Here is an 18,631-nt window from a genome sequence, read left to right as displayed (position 1 = left end):
TAATGATGGATTGGCACATGAAGATTGTGGCAACGTGAGTGTAGTTTAGCGAGAGTGTGTAGTAGACGCGATGTCGAAAAAATAATAATATTTAAAAACAACAAATTGGCAACATATCACGAAATGAATTACTGATATGTTGCCAATTTTTGCACAATTAGCGTTCATTTTTTTTTGTCTAATGTGCCACTCAAAACTAAATTTCAACCATAAAAATGCAAATAAAGTATAAGTTGTTCATTTTTTGTAATAAAAAAAAACAAACCCCAAAATATCATACGTCAAAAGAGAATACTGAATGATTACATAGAAATTGGCAACATATCCTTAATTTCATTCTTGATATGTTGCCAATCGATTTAAACGAACAAATAAACAAAATCAGTGTTTCCACTTCTCGCAGAGTTCTACTCATTCTTGAGAGTACGCTGTCTGGTACCACATCATCATTGACATTAGCCGCCATATTACTCAAATTTGGAATTGTCCATAAAACATGAAGAGATAATTAATGATGGATTGGCACATGAAGATTGTGGCAACGTGAGTGTAGTTTAGCGAGAGTGTGTAGTAGACGCGATGTCGAAAAAAATAATAATATTTAAAAACAACAAATTGGCAACATATCACGAAATGAATTACTGATATGTTGCCAATTTTTGCACAATTAGCGTTCATTTTTTTTGTCTAATGTGCCACTCAAAACTAAATTTCAACCATAAAAATGCAAATAAAGTATAAGTTGTTCATTTTTTGTAATAAAAAAAAAACAAACCCCAAAATATCATACGTCAAAAGAGAATACTGAATGATTACATAGAAATTGGCAACATATCCTTAATTTCATTCTTGATATGTTGCCAATCGATTTAAACGAATAAAGTGCAAAAAAAAATCAGAACTGAATTATTGCACTAATGTAAAGGTTTAGATCACAGGTTATTTTTTGCATCAATGTAATAAATACCAAGTGAATTAAAACGCTAAACAAGCGATAGAAACAGAGCTGAATTTGAGCACTAATAAAAGTAAAGCTCAAAATACCACGTGAATTCTAGCACTAAAGTAAAGCTCAAAATACCACGTGAATTCTAGCACTAAAGTAAAGCTCAAAATACCACGTGAATTCTAGCACTAAAGTAAAGCTCAAAATACCACGTGAATTCTAGCACTAAAGTAAAGCTCAAAATACCACGTGAATTCTAGCACTAAAGTAATGCTCAAAATACCACGTGAATTCTAGCACTAAAGTAAAGCTCAAAATACCACGTGAATTCTAGCACTAAAGTAAAGCTCAAAATACCACGTGAATTCTAGCACGGAGGTTAAGCTCGAAATCACAGCGATATCTTTCACAACATGAGTGCTAAATTTCTTTTGTCATTTTGTGATATCACTAATTCGAATTTGTGATATCACTAAATCAAATTAGTGATATCACTAATGATATCACAAAATCGTATTAGTGATATCAGTAAATGAATTTGTGATATCAAAAATTGGAATTAGTGATATCACATATTCGATTTAGTGATATCACTAATTCGATTTAGTAATATCACTAATTCGATTTAGTGATATCCCAAATTCATTTTGTGATATCACAAATTCGAATTAGTGATATCACTAATATCTATTCATTTACTACACAAACCCCTTTTTTGATATCACGAAATAGAATTCGTGATATCACAAATTCAATTCCTGATATCACTAATTCGAATTTTTGATATCACAAATTCATTTAGTGATATCACAAATTCGAATTTGTGATATCACTAATTCGATTGAGTGATATCACTAATTCGATTTAGTGATATCACGAATTCTATTTCTTGATATCAAAAAAGGGATTTGTGTGAAAAACATATGGGAATTAGTGATATCACTAATTCGATTTGGTGATATCACTAAATCGAATTAGTGATATCACTAAATCGAATTAGTGATATCAGTAATTCGAATTAGTGATATCAGTAATTCAAATTCGTGATATCACAAAATCACAATATATATCAATACGGCTTGCCATACGGGCGCACATGCAGTTTTCAATGGCGAATGCCCACTCTGTGTCGAACATGTCGAACTGTGACTGCAGAGTGATGAACAATTCCTATTAATTTTTTTCTACAGAGGCTGCAGTAAATCTGTAAATGCAGAGAAAACCAACAACTGTTTTGGAGTTATATTCACTTTAATTTTATTTTATCCTATAATAATTTAAATATATTTTAGAAATTGAGGCACAGGAAATAGTATTTTTTTGCATGATAAATCGAGTGCGTAGCTTTAGGACCCCTTCTACATCGGGCGGCGAAATCAAGAGGTGTTCGAAAAACACGACGGGATTTTCGTATTAGTGAGTTTGGTGATATTTTCTACTTGGTTAAGAATGTTTGCCACAAATTAGTGAAATATAATTTGTTGAAATATTAAAATTGGGACAGTTTTTATTGTTTGAAAACAAAGTGTGTAGCTTTAGGTCCCGCTATCATACAGCAGAGTCAGAGTCTCAGGGCGGGAGGATAAGTTAAAAGTTATTTGCTAAAATTCTCTGTATGAATAATAATCATAATACTGGATGTCCCATTTTTCGGTCAATACAAGGAAATATAGGACTCGCTTTGCAAAATATTGGACGAGTCTTCGACTCGTCCAATATTTATGCAAAGCTCGTCCAATATTTCCTTGTATTAACCTCAAGGCCATCCAATATGATATAATTATTCATTTAGGAAATCCTCAGCCATTGGTCATTCTTTATATTATCATGTACACTGTGAGAAAATCTATCTTTATATAAAAGACGTTCCTGCATTAGAGCCTCAATGACACCTGTAATCTTGCCAGATTGCGAAATCTTACAAGAAATTGGTATTTGGTGTATGGCAATTTTCCAAATTTCCTTAAATAAAACATCTTTTCCCCTTTTTAAACAGACCTGTAAATTGCAGAAAAAATTATGTTTTTTTAATTTGCAGAATGATCCTGTTATGATATTGCTTTCTGCAAAATATTTTTTTTCTGTAAAATCATGGGGCTTTTTCAACAGTGAAGATTCATTTGAGAATCTGCTACCATTTTATTATACGTACTGTGTTCCTTGAAAAGAAAAGAAAAAAAATAATATTCAATCGATATATCCAACAAATTGTAATTACGCATTAGCTTTCAGAAAGTATTGTTTGTGTATTGTGACGATGTCATTGCTATGTCAGCCGAGTCTAAAATGGTCTTTCATTTCTTGTTTATTTTGAAGAAGACCTGATGGGCTTTCTCAACCTTAGCAACCCGGCTTCTAAACTTTTAAACTAATGGAGACTTACCGTTTGAAGTCTATGTGTTCAGATAGAGGTGGCCACTCTTGTCCATCTGGAAATACGGATAATAAGTATGACGAAATTTGAAAATAAGAGAAGTAAACCTTTTCGAGCCATTTTTTATTCATGGCTATAAGAATATCAACTCCGTATTCTTTTAACACGAGTAGGCTTTTCACTCACAGCAATCGTTTACAAAGTCTGCATATATGTAGCTAGTATAGTATTTTCCAATGATATATGGTTAAATACTATTTTATTTTCTTTGATGATATTTCATTGACATGAGTGATCTAGAAAATAAATACAACATCAGGATAATAAATGATTCTACCAATCGCGTGTATTTGTTTTAAGATTTGATAGAGGAATCTTATTATTGAAATAGAGAAGTCGAAATAAGGACAGTTTTATTACCTTTGTATCTTGGGACAAAAGCAATAGATCCTGATATCCCGTGCTTTCCAGACTGTGCAATTGTTATTGTAATCACTGTAAAGTCAACATCATCTGCACATGGAGGTACGTATAGTGTAACACACTGTTTCATCTTGGTTTGAAGATCCCTCACAGAGAGGACCTATTTGACGAACAGCAACAACAAATAAATATTACTGAAATTATTTTGCTTGAAACACCAGGGACCCCTTTTTAAAACGTATTTTATTTCAGTTAATAGTCGAGGATTTTATACTTGTTTTGTATGTCGCATTTAGATTCTTATAAATAAAAACCAAAATAACAATACATTCTGCACGTTAACTTTACCTGGCTTTCGATTTCTTCTCCATCACGTTGACATGTGATCGTGACGTCACCAGACCTGGGTTCAATGCTGAAAGGAACTGAGCAGTGACATCTGTGGTAAAATTGTTGCTTCGCCTCCTCTCGTAAAATCTGTTTAGAATGTTGAGGTTTTATTAGTATCATTCTATATATGACGAGCACAAGGGGTATATCCATCTTTCATCAAATTTGTGTGGATTTTTGTCTCAATATGCATCTGATGTATAAAGTGTTAGTAGCTTTATAAAATGTAACCCCAAAAGTTAAAATTCCCATTACAGAGTGAACACAACTGGCAGAGAAAACTCACTTTTTCAAAAGGGGTTAGATCACCAAGACAATAGGGGAAAACATTTTTTTTAATATGGAAACAGGCAGATTTCTTTTATACCCTATTTTATGTTCGTATGGTAGGGTATCGTGAAAATTTGATTTCGCACAAGAATATTCCAGTATGGGAGAATGAAAAAGGATTTTCTTGGAATAGGATCTAACCCCTTTTGCAAACAAACTCTTTTGAAGACCTCATTTTCAAACGGACAAAAGAGGTGAGGTCCATTTTCGTATTTTTTTTTATTTGAATGCTTATATTTCCAGTCGTTCTGATGATAAACTAGTTGAAATTCCCATTAAAGCGTGAATACAAATCTCAAACCATCAGCTTAAAATGAAAATTGTAGCAAAATAAAGTTAAATTTAAGATTTTTAAATTTAGCAAGGTTTTAATGATAAGTGGTGATTTCTAAATATTGAAATCTTTATAAGTATTCCAAGATGTCATCAAAATTGAATATTCTTACTGATTCGGTCCCAGGAAGGCCGTTATACATCTGGAGATTGACCGCGAATTCATCACCCATATTTATCTTATCTGGGATGTATGGAGTGCACATCAGTTTCTGTCGGATCACCTGTTGTTCAAGAGGGATAAGAACCCACCAGTCAGCACAGTGGGTGATGTAGAGCTCTAGATGCCTTTCATACACTCTGCAGTATGGTGGCTTGTCCGATGCGTTGGATGTTCTCTGTCTTGAGGTTCTTGGTATATCTTGGTTTAAAGGAGAAATTTTACGAAGCTGAAATTTCTCGTTGAAGTTTGATTTTAAAAGGGAAATTAGAAGATTCCACTGGACGTCCGGTGAGGGTGATGGCTGTGTCGATCTAATGTTACTGCTGATGATGAATATGCTGATGACGATTATCATACTGCTATGATGATGATGAAGAATGATCATGATTAAAGATGTTGAGAAAGGTGTTGGTGGTGAGGAAGGTGAGTGATGATTATCATGATGATCGTAATGATGCTGATGTTGATGTTTGTCAGAAAGTACCTAAAATATTTTTTTTCCTCTACCCCAAATTACCTTGATCCATTAAAAAGGAGCTGCACTTGATCTTTGTTATGCACATTAGCTTCAAAACTTAGTACGCTAGGTTGACTGCACAACTTGCATAGGTCATGTCGGTAGTGGGGTGTGGAGCTACGTTGAGCATATTGGAAGTGCTGGAGAGGTCTCTAAAGAAAGCAGGGACTATTATGATTTATGCAGAGGAAACTATCAGACCCTCATTCACAGGGTCTCTTCGAGATTTTATTTTGCTATCTCTTTAGATGCCAACTGGTTGGTTTCCAACTTTTAAGCATCAACTGGTGGTGGTGTTTTGAATTCAGCTTCCAAGAAATCAAGTGTAAGTCTCTGATATTTCTATATTTTGTATTAATTTTGACAATTAAACTTCTCATAGAGGTGATATGTTAAGGTCTTATGAAAGTATTCATTTATTATTTGTATTGATAACGCAACTAGACAAATATAATTATGTAAAACAAAGTCATGTGAAATTATATTTTGAAATCACAATTTACAAATACCAACAGAAAGATATTTTGTTAAAACATTCGGCCTGATTGATCCGGAAGGACAAGGTTGATGATAAGACGTGACATATTAATTCCAATGAGAATTCATATTTATATTTGGTTTTACTTTAATGTGTAGCCTGTTGCTGTAATTTTCAGGTGACTCCTAATTTATGAGAAAACAAATCAACTCCCAGAAGAACCCGGTCCGTGTCTTGTTCTGTAGGGGCGCTATGGTGTCTTTCACCAGACTGTTACATGGCCCCTACCATAGTAAGGGGAGTATAGTTACAAGCGCTCCATGCTTCAACAAATCACTGAATTATTATTAGCCGGGACATCTACCAACATGAAATTATAGAATTATGATCAAATTTGTTAACGATGGACATTTTACGGTATACGAAGCAGTAAATGGAGTTGACTGGTATATAAACGGTTGATTACAATGAACTGTTTACTACACCTGGACTTGAATCAATGAGCATTGCTCTACTTTGCAGATTGAACCTGAATATAAAATAAAGCATTTTCAACTTGAAACAGATTCAATATCATACCGGTCCGGTATATGGTTAGATGATGTTATAAATTGCAATAACTTTGTAATATTTTCAACATGATCATATTGCATAACTTATTCTGTCTGAATTTATTTATATTTCTCTCACATTTGACATGTGGTTGTCAATGATTTCACATGTGGTGGTAAATAATGTAATTCTGCTAGTTAATTATTATGTTAATAAATATGTACTTTAATTTCATGGAATAGTTTTATTCCATTTATTTTGTGGGCAATCATTTTCCTTACAATGTTGTTGACGACAACGACGACATTTGATAAAGGTGATGGTAACGATGGCGTAAATGAGGAGTCAAGTGAGATGACAAGAGATACATGTAAATGTGGGTGATTGATGGTGAACTTTGAATTATAGGAAGAAAAAAAGTCGATAAATCATGCAGATCTACTTACTCTTGGCCGAGTCCCATACCCGAGAAACGATGTCTGGCTTCACTAGATCTGGATTAATGACCACTGAAGAGTGTGGTATCCTGATCTTAACAGGTTTGAGGAACATGAAGTTTGGAGGATCACATCTGATCCCGTAACATGCCACTGATTCATCTTCTTGGAGGTCGATACCGGGGAGCTCTCGTAAGATGAAAAGGGTGATCTCACCCTTGTCATCATTAAGAACAGCGCCAGGAGGGATAACGATTGACACGTCATGGTCTTCTAATTCAACGTTTTGGTTCTTAGATGGCTTGGCTTCAAGGGAAAGATTACTAGTACTTGGTGGTGCATCTATTGTTTATTTTTTAAAGATAGTAAAATAGCATTACAATATTAAACTAGACATCAAAATGTACATACAAATTTCCATATGAAGCAAAAAATATCCCTACGAAATACGGTAAATTACAGAATCTGCAATTAGCATTTCGAATTTTTTGACCAATCTTAGTTACAGGAACATTACATTTTCCCTTTGGTGTTCACTTTTGGAACTGGTATCAAATTTTTTATTAACTTGAAATTTCAAACTAGACTGTAATATTAAGAATAAATTTGTCAATTGAATGTTTCATACCTGGAGATGAAACATTTTTCATGGTTTGCAAAACAAATGTCGATACGAAATCTAGGGGGTAAATTTAATGAGGAGCAATTATAAATGTCTGAAATTTCAAATCTTACCTTTTGAATATACAATATCCTCTATAGGTAACCTGAAATAAAATAAATAACATTCATACTTACTTTAGTATCTAACTTATTTCATGTAGTGTAATATAAGTAAATAAGTTAATGCATGTACAATTATGCAATGTACAAATCAGTAAAATGATAATGCATCAACTTCTGCAAAAGAAAAATACAAAATTTGCTTTACTGTATGTATATTGAAGTTTAAATTTCGTAATATAAGTGCTGGCTTTGTGGAAGCTGAAAGAAGTCCGTATCAATGTTTTCAAGAAAAAAAATCCCAGTTAAATCAATATAAAGCATAAAATACGTTTTCGTTGACCCTCATAATACATCTCAGAAATTATATTACAACATTTAGCTGGCAGATTGATAAAATAAAACCAAGTGCATATCAAAGAATACAACCTCAGCAAGATCATCTGATTGATCACATGATCCTTTGCATAGTCGATTGGGAGATTGCCTGCATCGTCCTTTATATCTAAACTAGCTCCATTGTCAAGAAGATAGAACACCAGTCCCTTCTCTGGAGATAACGCACCATTGTAGTATTCATTGGATATCTGTAACCAAAAAAAAACATGAAAGTCAGTTTCTTATTTCAAACTATAGTCAAAAGAATGTCCTTTCTGTGCAGATGAATTTAATTCCAAATGTTATTGGTTTGAACTTTCTTCCTCAGGTCTTAATCTAGAGATTTGAAAGTGACCATGGAAAATAGTTTTTATATCAAATTTTATTTAGCATCAACTGTATATGTCAACAAAGTACATCAATTAGTCCATCTTGGAACCATGAAATTGTTAAGAATTATTTTCCAATATTATACAAGTGAATGTTAGAATACTTTCATCATTTGAATAGATATGCATAAAAACAAAACAGTTTGTTGTAACGTTGTGTTTTGGTATACATATGCCTTTCTAACGTTAATGTCATTCCACTGTGTAGTGGCACCATAGGGAATTAATTGGCGAAGACACTGATAATATTAAAGTGAAAGGCTGTGTTACGGGGTGGCATGAACAATTGGTGGAAAAGGGGGCGGGGGAATGAGAAATAAAAAGAAAGATTATCAAAAACTCTCACTCCTGTTAACTCTAAATCTACTTTAACTCCCAATATCTGTTCCAAGATATGTATGCCGACGTCACCTTTTTTAATATTTCAGTTTCCTTCACAGTTCTCTCATTCATGTAGCATAACTTAATGGCTTTATGAAGACACGTCTGACCATCAGTTGATTGAGTGTTCAGATCACATCCATAAGAGATTAATTTCTCTACTAGGGATGCATCACCGCGGAGGACAGCAACGTGAAGAATCGGTAGATTGTTCTGATGGATTGAAATATGGAATGCGTTTTATTCAATTGATGTTGATATTCCTTACACAAATATTACATCGTGTCACAATGAAATAGAATGTAATAAAAAAAATTATTATTCTACATTTTAATCTAATTTACTTTATATTTTCTCGAAAGCACTTTAGTCTACAAGCCTTAAAAAAATTTATTACGTTCAAACACATTGCCATAATTGAAACATAATGCATTATTGTATCTTATTTTCTCTTTCATTATTATTGTACCCGTTATACATTCTGTAGCCTGTGTAGTTTTTGAGGTCAACTAGAGTTGAATTGAATATTAAACGTTACTATATTACTACTCTACAACTACTGCAAAACAATAGTTATACTATACATGATGATGATGATGGTAATAATGATAATATTAATACCTTTGAATTCCAATCAGCAATGAGTAGATCGGTGATATCTTTGAACCCAAGAGTCAATGCATGGTGTAATGGCGTCTGGTCGTCCTTGTCATCAGAAAAACATGCTCCTCCTGAAAGTAGAACTTGAACAAGCTCGAAGAAACCTTTTTTAACGGAAATGTGTAATGGTGTATCACCCTGGTTATTTTCTTTGTTAACCTTAGCTCCTTGACGAAGCAATTGCTTGGTGATATTGAAATTGCTACTTTCAACAGCAAAGTGCAATGCAGTGTAACCTTTATTATCAATATTATTAACCTCAGCTCCTTGACCAATCAAATACTCGCATATATCAAAATGGCCGCCTTCAGCAGCAACGTGTAAGGGGGTCCATCCCTGATTATCGGTCGTATTGACATCTGCCTCATACCTTATGAGACACTTGGTGACTTCAAGATGGTCATTCTGAGCAGCAATGTGTAAAGCAGTTCGACCAATACTATATCTATCATTCACCTTAGCACCTTGTCTGATCAAATATTTGGTGATGAATTGGTGACCGTTTAGAGCAGCATTACAGAGGGTCCAACCATCGCCATCTCCCTCGCCAACCTCAGATCCTTTACTGATCAGATAATTGCACATGTCAAGATGACCTTCTTGAGCAGCAACTTGTAGTGGAGTGCGGCCGGCACTATCTCCCTTATTAACCTCAGCACCTTGACTGATCAGATATTTGGCAATGAATGTATTACCGTTGGCAGAAGCACTAAACAGAGTCCAGCCGTCACTATTTCCTTTTTTTACCTCAGCTCCTTGGCTGAGCAGATAATCGCAGGTGCCAAGATGAGCTCCTTTAGCAGCATAGTGTAACGGAGTACAGCCCTCTGAATCTTCCTCATTGACGTCTGCTCCTTGACTGATAAGATATTTGACAATGAACGTATGACCAACGGAAGCAGCATTTATTATATTCCAGCCACCATCATTTCCGTTTTTCACCTCAGCTCCTTGACTGAGCAGATAATCACATGTACCAAGATGACTCTCCTGAGCAGCATAGTGCAAAGGATTCAAACCATCACCATCTCCTTTATTGACTTCAGCTCCTTTACTGATCAAATGTTTGGTTACATCAAGATGACCATTCTGAGCAGCACTGTGTAATGCAGTCCCACCATCATTCCTTCCTTTATTCACCTCAGCTCCATGACTGATCAGATATTCACATGTATCCAGATGACCTTCTTGAGCAGCAACGTGTAAAGGAGTCAAGCCCTCAATATCTCCCATATTGACCTCAGCTCCTTGACTGATCAGATATTTGGTGACCTCAACATGACCATTATTAGCAGAACCATGTATTGAACCGTAACCATTATCATCAACCCTATTCACCTCAGCTCCTTGACAAATCAGATATTCACATGTATGAAGATGACCTTCTTGAGCAGCAACCTGTAATGGAGTGCAGCCGTCACTATCTCCCTTATTAACCTCAGCACATTGACTGATCAGATATTTAGCGATGAATGTATGACCGCAGGAAGAAGCACTAAACAGACACCATCCGTAAATATCTCCGTTTTTTACCTCAGCTCCTTGGCTGAGCAGATAATTGCAGGTGACAAAATGAGCTGCTTTAGCAGCGTAATGTAACGGGGTACAGTCCTTCGAATCTTCCTCATTGACCTCTGCACCTTGACTGATGAGATATTTGACAATGGATGTATGACCGTCGGAAGCAGCATTAAACAGATTCCAGCCATCATCATCTCCATTTTTCACCTCAGCTCCTTGACTGAGCAGATAATCACATGTACCAAGATGACCCTTCTGAGCAGCAAAGTGCAAAGGGTTCAAACCATAATCCCCTCCTTTATTCACCTCGGCTCCTTGATTTATCAAATATCTGGTTACATCAAGATGACCCTCCAGAGCAGCAATGTGTAATGCAGTCCATACATCATTCCTTCCTTTATTCACCTCAGCTCCTTGATTCATCAGATATTCACATGTACCCAGATGACCTTCTTGAGCAGCAACGTATAGAGAAGTCGAGCCAATATTATTTTTCTTATTGACCTCCGCTCCTTGACTGATCAGATATTTGATGACCTCAATATGACCATTGAAAGCAGAACCATGCAATGCACTGTAACCATTACTATCAACCCTATTCACCTCGGCTCCTTGATTTATCAAATATCTGGTTACATCAAGGTGACCCTTCTGAGCAGCACTGTGTAATGCAGTCCGACCATCATTCATTTCTTTATTCACCTCAGCTCCTTGACTGATCAGATATTCACATGTATCCAGATGACCTTCTTGAGCAGCAACCTGTAAAGGAGTCCAGCCCTCATTATCTCCCTTATTCACCTCAGCTCCTTGACTGATCAGATATTTGATGACCTCAACATGACCATTGAAAGCAGAATCATGCAATGCACTGTAACCATTACTATCAACCCTATTCACCTCGGCTCCTTGATTTATCAAATATCTGGTTACATCAAGGTGACCCTTCTGAGCAGCACTGTGCAATGCAGTCCAACCATCATTCTTTCCTTTATTCACCTCAGCTCCTTGACTGATCAGATATTCACATGTTTTCAGATGGCCTTCTTGAGCAGCAACAATTAAAGGAGTCGCACCCTTATTATCCCCCATATTCACCTCAGCTCCCTGACTAATCAGATATTTGGTGACCTCAACATGACCATTGAAAGCAGAAGTACGCAATGCACTGTGACCATTACTATCAACCCTATTCACCTCGGCTCCTTGATTTATCAAATATCTGGTTACATCAAGGTGACCCTTCTGAGCAGCACTGTGTAATGCAGTCCAACCATCATTCCTTCCTTTATTCACCTCAGCTCCTTGACTGATCAGATATTCACATGTTTTCAGATGACCTTCTTGAGCAGTAACAATTAAAGGAGTCGCACCCTTATTATCCCCCTTATTCACCTCAGCTCCCTGACTAATCAAATATTTGATGACCTCAATATGACCATTGAAAGCAGAACCATGCAATGCACTGTAACCATTACTATCAACCCTATTCACCTCAGCTCCTTGATTTATCAAATATCTGGTTACATCAAGGTGACCGTTCCAAGCAGCACTGAGCAATGCAGTCCCACCATCATTCTTTCCTTTATTCACCTCAGCTCCTTGACTGATCAGATATTCACATGTTTTCAGATGGCCTTCTTGAGCAGCAAGATGTAATGGAGTCCAGCCCTCATTATCTCCCTTATTCACCTCAGCTCCCTGACTAATCAGATATTTTGCGACCTCAATATGACCATTGAAAGCAGATTCACGCAATGCACTGTAACCATTACTATCAACCCTATTCACCTCGGCTCCTTGATTTATCAAATATCTGGTTACATCAAGGTGACCCTTCTGAGCAGCACTGTGTAATGCAGTCCCACCATCATTCTTTCCTTTATTCACCTCAGCTCCTTGACTGATCAGATATTCACATGTTTTCAGATGGCCTTCTTGAGCAGCAACATGTAAAGGAGTCCAGCCCTCATTATCTCCCTTATTCACCTCCGCTCCCTGACTAATCAGATATTTTGCGACCTCAATATGACCATTGAAAGCAGAAGCACGCAATGCACTGTAACCATTATTATCAACCGTATTCACATCAGCTCCTTTACTTACAAGATACTTCACTACCTCTACATGACCAAATGATGAAGCGTGTTCCAATGGCAATAAATTGTTTTCCTGTGTACAATGTACATCAGCTCCTTCACTGATCAAGTATTTCAACATGTCAATCTTGCCAAACCCAGCAGCGATATACAAGGGTGTCCATCCTTTACTATTGACCTTATTCACACTGGTGCCTTGACTGAGGAAGTATCGCACTACATCATTGTGACCATTCTTTACGGCGTTGAGTAATGGACAGAAGCCTGTGTTGTCCTCTTTGCCCACATTTCCACCGTGGCTGAGTATTACTTTCGTTGCTTCAAGGTTTCCATGCAATGTGACAAGATGTAAGGGTGTTTGTCCATCTTCATTCTCCTTCTCTACATCACTACCATGTTGAATGAGAAACTCCATGATTTCTTTCTTGCCACGTTGTGCGGCCATGTGTAATGGAGTATTTCCATTTTGATCTGGTTGGCTTATGTGAGTACCTTGTTGTAATAGACCTTTGACAGCTTGAAAATCATCTCGCGAAACTGCACTCTGAAGATCCTGATTCTGACGATCCATACTTGCCATTGCATGACGTCACTTACTAAAATTCATCAAGCGCCCTAAAACACAACCCGATATCTTTGGGTCTCATTTTAACGTCTATCAGTTATTTTGGTTGCAGAAATGTGTTTATATTCTGGTCTGATTGATTTTACGTTTGAGTCTTGTTGCAGTCGAGTTTCAATTGCTTGTTGATCACCTCAATAAAATGCATTGCAAGGTCCTGATTGTGTTGATCAATACAGGTCAATGAATGACAGCATGCATCGGACTCCAGCTAGTACCCTAACAGAACCCGACGACCGTACGTCTACTGTAAACCCAAAATAAGTTATTTTGGTTGCAGAAACGTACTTCTATTGTGGTCCGATTCGTTTTACGCTTGAATCTGTTGGAGACTGCCTACTGCTTGGAGATCACCTCGTACATTTGTCGTAACTCAATAGTGCACTCTGAAGACCGTGATTCGGTTGATCCACACCTGCGTACACAAAACGTCGTATGGCATCACGCCTCAGACTTCACCTAGTTCTACAAATTATTCAAGTCGAAGCTCGGTCTAATTTGAACTTCAAGAAGTTATCTTGTAGTCGAAATATGCTTCCATCGGCGGCAGGTTGATTAATGTTTGATTCTTGCTTTAACGGACTTTCAACTGCATGATGATCACCTTGCAGTACTGCAGTCTGAATACCTTGATTATGTTGATCCGGAGGCAGCCTATTGGTAATTTTATGGTATCAAGCGTTGAATCGACTTTACCTAATACATGTACAACACAACCAGACATCCGCAGGTCTAACGAAAACTTTAAGAAAGATAGATTCGGGCAACAAGTATTTTAGTTCATTGCACAGTTCCCAAAGACATCTATGTTGAGGTTGATCAGAATGAAGTTCTTTAATCTGTTGTTACTTGTTGCTACGGGGAAATGTGTAGTTTCACGGGTACAACCGAGGATACTACAAAAAAACGGCAGAATATTCGCGAGGCACGTTCTGAATCATGGCAGTGCATGAGCAATGGAAACCAGCACATCTCAAAATGTCATGCGATAGTTGTCATTATTATATATATTAATAGTGATTAGTGAACTTTAGATCTATAATTTTATGTAAACAAAATGATAAACCTACAAGATTATCATCTATCTTTGGGTTGTTTTGAAAGCAAAAGAACAAACATCATTATGATACTGCCTAGATAATGTTTGCATCTTTTAAACAGATAAAAAATATCTTTGTCAAGTTATTATTTTACCTCGTTTAATTACTTAACTGGGAAAAAAAAAGAACTGGTAATTCAGGAAGATGTTGCTTGTACATGTGATCACGTATTATTATATTTTGTATTATTTTCAGTTCGGTGATCATTTTCCATTTTATATGACGTTTAATACTACTTTTTACATTGTGTCATTTTGGTCAAATTACTTTCTGGGGACCAAAGACTCATAATCATGATCATCAGGGGCGGATCCAGGATTTTGAAATAGGGGGGCGCCAGCGGCGAGGGAGCGAAGCGACCGAGCGGGGTGAGGGTGTGGGAGGGGGGATACCCCCTCCCACGGCAAGGACTTTTTCAAAAAATCATGTCCAAAAGTCGTATTTTGAGAGCACCTTTAGAAGAAAAATGCACACTTAAATCACTGTAGCTTCATGAATAAAAGACACATACTGACTCATTTAGGAGCTGGTTTCCAGTCACACACCGTATAAGCGGTCATTCAAAACATACATTTGGCAAAGGCTCTTCACTTGCTTGCATCGTGTGATTGAAACGTCAAATTTAAATGATACGAAACTGAGACTTGTAATCGATAAGTTCCGAATAATCCATTCTGTTTATTGTCATTTGTGTATTTACATTGTGTGTTTCAAACGAGAATTGTTTAGTCGTATGGCAACATGCATAAAATTTGGTTCTTTTTTCCCCAAAATGCACAGTAAATTGTTACAAACTACAGAAAAAAACGACATCATCTTCTGGTAATCAACCTTTTCCCTCGTATTATTTTCAAATCATCTTCAATAATCCAGTCATTCTGCACAACCTCAAAGTAATATAATGCTTCTTAAGGGGATTCTCATCATTTTTATTGTTTACGTTCAAAGTCTCTCATCGCGTTGCCATCTTAACTTATGACCAGCCAGGATGAAATTGTATTTATATTTATTTTAACATAAGATAATCAATTTTTACGAAGCACTTGTTATTACTATACCACAAAGTTGCCTCAAGTCACATCAATCGGACGGGTGCGCGAAGGAACACATCAGGGAGGGGGAAATCTGTCTTCCACCAACCTCCTTGGTCAGATGGATTTGGGTTAACGCGCATATCATCGGCAGCGATCGGGGACGGGGGACGTGTTCTCCCTCAAATATTTCGGGGGAGGTCGCCCCCCCCCCCTAGATTTTTAAAACCATTTTTTTTTTCGATTTTCGGCTGGCAATTTTTTTTAAAAGATATATTGTAATGAGCAAACCTAGATATTAAACATTAAAAATGGGGTAAGGGGGGGGGTTAATGTCACAATTTCTACTTTTTAACAATACACAATGTGTCCTCGGGACGTTTTTCCCCAGCACGAAAGTATTTTTATTCTCCCCCACCCCCCCCCCCCCCCCCCCCCCCCCCCCAACATCCTCCGCTCCTTACGCTTACATATAGCTGCCTATACACAGCAAACGCGGAGTGGGGTCGACTGGTGATTGAGAATATACAATTTTGCTCCTTGATAATTCGTTGGAATGATTGCTTCGGCGAAACTTAGTTGGGGCGCCCTGGATAATATGCCTCTGAATCTACCAGAAAGTGTAAAAGTTAGTTTACATTAAATACAAATATGTCTGACCTATACATTTCAGTGAAAACGTACATGACCAAGGCAGAATGATAATGCTGCGCACGTGGCGCCCGATATAGGGCTTCATCTTTGAGTGAAGAATAATCTCGGGATAGACATTATCATTCGCATCGTTGACACTTTGTCTCGCGATCTGTTACAATTTACATGTATTTGCCATAATAGTCAGGCAGCATATGTCATCTACTTCGAAAAATTGGCTAAGTCTGATTTTTCACTTTTATGTGATTGGTGACATCATAAGGGACAACTTCCAACTTGGTGACAAATTTCTAATGGTCATCTTGACCATGTGAGGGGTCAAAATTGGGTAAATAGGGGTCAATTTTTGGAATTGCCCCGATTGTGTTGAGTCATATATCAAATTGTTTGTCTGGCTATACTGAACAAAAAAGTGTACACAACCATATACTCTTGACCTCCCATTAAAAAGCTATACCCGGAAATGTCAAGAGGTCAACGAACTTTCGTTACATTGTATATTATATGGCCAATTACACTGAAGGTGATAAAAAGCTAATATTTTCGTTTTTCTGTTTTGCATGTGTGTACTTTTTTATTTTAATAAGTTCATCTTCAGAAGTCGTTATCCAGAAGATATTAAGGGTCAAGACAAGGTCAGGGAAAGGTCAAGAGGTCAACAAACTTTCACTGGTAGCCAAAATACACTATAAAAGCGGTTTGAATTTAGAAGTAGGTTCTTCATTTTGAAAAGTCTCTAAGAAGACATTATCCATTAGATAAAAAGGGGGTAAAATGTGCTCATTTAGGAACAAAATAGATAAACAGTGATAGACGTCGAATAGTTTGAGTGTGGTATCATGGTTTATTGCAGGAATACCTTGAAACGACTTGACAAAACCTATAAAAAACCGTATCATCTTCATGACGTTATAAGTGCAACCAGCTCTTTCCGAGTTGCTTGATTTAGGAACTCAATTCAAGTTCTTTTCATTTCCAATTTACCAGTCTTTGATATGTAAAGAAACATTTCATCCATTTGCTTTGTACAGAATATTTTAATCAACAGAAAATATTGTAATGTACTGGGGTATATGTGTAATACTATGCTAATAAACACATCAATTGATCAGTGCTCCCAACTCCAAAGAAAGATGCCCAACATCTTATTTGACTTAACTTACAAATAAGATAATGAGGTTAGGATTGAGGATGATATGACAAGTTGGGCTCCAATTGTTCCTTGATTAATTGGAACGAGTGACTGTTATATTATTTCTAACAAAGAGGCAACATTTTTCAGGCATGCTCATTGTAGTCGTTATGCAGATGTGATATATTCTGACCATTTCTGGAGCCAAAAAGGACTGCACAATATTTTTGATTGTGCTGTCATTAACATGGCTTTTCAGGCCTACTATTTTATCAAGTTTTTTTTTTCAAAGCATACAACGTGAATCTAAACTTAATACCTGTTCTCACAATAGTGATATGCATAGATGCTGATTGTTCTTTTGTCGTTTTTTCTCCTACTTTGTGAACCACCTGGATGTTGCCAGAAAGAATAATCACATCAAATTTCATTGAAGTAAACCACGGCCATGCCGCAGCAGGCGGAGGTGGCAGCGGCCCCCAGAAATTGTGAAAACTTTCGTATTTTTTTTACTGAAAGATACATAATAATTGACCAAAAGTATGCACGAAATCTATAAATTTCTCTTTACAATATTCAAAAGCGGCCCCGATGATTAGCTCAGAACAGCACAACACCAGAATTGTGTAGTCCTTCTTGCTGGCTCCAGAGATCGAGTAATGGTCAGAATATATTACATCAGCATAATTGACATACACTTCTACAATACGCATGCCTGCATAATGTTGCCTCTTTGTCAGAAATAATACAACCGTCACACATTTTGAATTAATTAAGGAGCAATTGGGGCCCAACTTATAAAATCATCCTCAATCCAAACCTCATAATATTATTCTTAAGTTAATCCAAATGAAATGTTATGCATCTTTCTTAGGAGCTGGGGCACTGGTCAATCGATGTTTATTCTGTTAACATAGTATTACACTTATACCCTACTACAATACAATAATTTCTGTTGATTGAAATATTCTGACAAAGCAATGAAGGAAATGTTTCTT

At 36.6% G+C, this 18,631-nt stretch overlaps 1 protein-coding gene across 1 annotated transcript; it reads right to left on the bottom strand.

Moving 5' to 3' along the window:
* Positions 1–3,325: 3,325 nt before the first annotated feature.
* LOC121417769 (serine/threonine-protein phosphatase 6 regulatory ankyrin repeat subunit A-like) lies at positions 3,326–13,665 on the bottom strand. The gene is made up of 9 exons (XM_041611503.1): positions 11,510–13,665; positions 9,436–11,326; positions 8,845–9,027; positions 8,096–8,253; positions 7,679–7,710; positions 6,953–7,285; positions 4,910–5,157; positions 3,741–3,903; positions 3,326–3,375 (listed from the first exon to the last, which is right to left on the bottom strand). The coding sequence occupies exons 1-9, from the start codon at positions 13,663–13,665 to the stop codon at positions 3,326–3,328; spliced, it is 5,214 nt and encodes a 1,737-aa protein (XP_041467437.1).
* Between the last annotated feature and the right edge of the window lie 4,966 nt (positions 13,666–18,631).

Source organism: Lytechinus variegatus, chromosome 6 (assembly GCF_018143015.1).
Source record: "Lytechinus variegatus isolate NC3 chromosome 6, Lvar_3.0, whole genome shotgun sequence".
Classification (NCBI taxonomy): domain Eukaryota; kingdom Metazoa; phylum Echinodermata; class Echinoidea; order Temnopleuroida; family Toxopneustidae; genus Lytechinus; species Lytechinus variegatus.
This window is presented reverse-complemented; position numbering and strand designations above follow the sequence as displayed.

What these genes read in the sequence shown, in the direction of transcription:
- LOC121417769 (XM_041611503.1), bottom strand. Translation starts at nt 13,665, where the DNA reads ATGGATCGTCAGAATCAGGATCTTCAGAGTGCAGTTTCGCGAGATGAT. An exon ending in ATCAAATATCTGATCAGTCA is followed by an intron (nt 11,327 to 11,509) that starts AGGAGCGGAGGT and finishes TGATGTAACCAG; the next exon opens with ATATTTGATAAATCAAGGAG. An exon ending in AATCAGATGATCTTGCTGAG is followed by an intron (nt 7,711 to 8,095) that starts GTTGTATTCTTT and finishes ATTTTATTTCAG; the next exon opens with GTTACCTATAGAGGATATTG.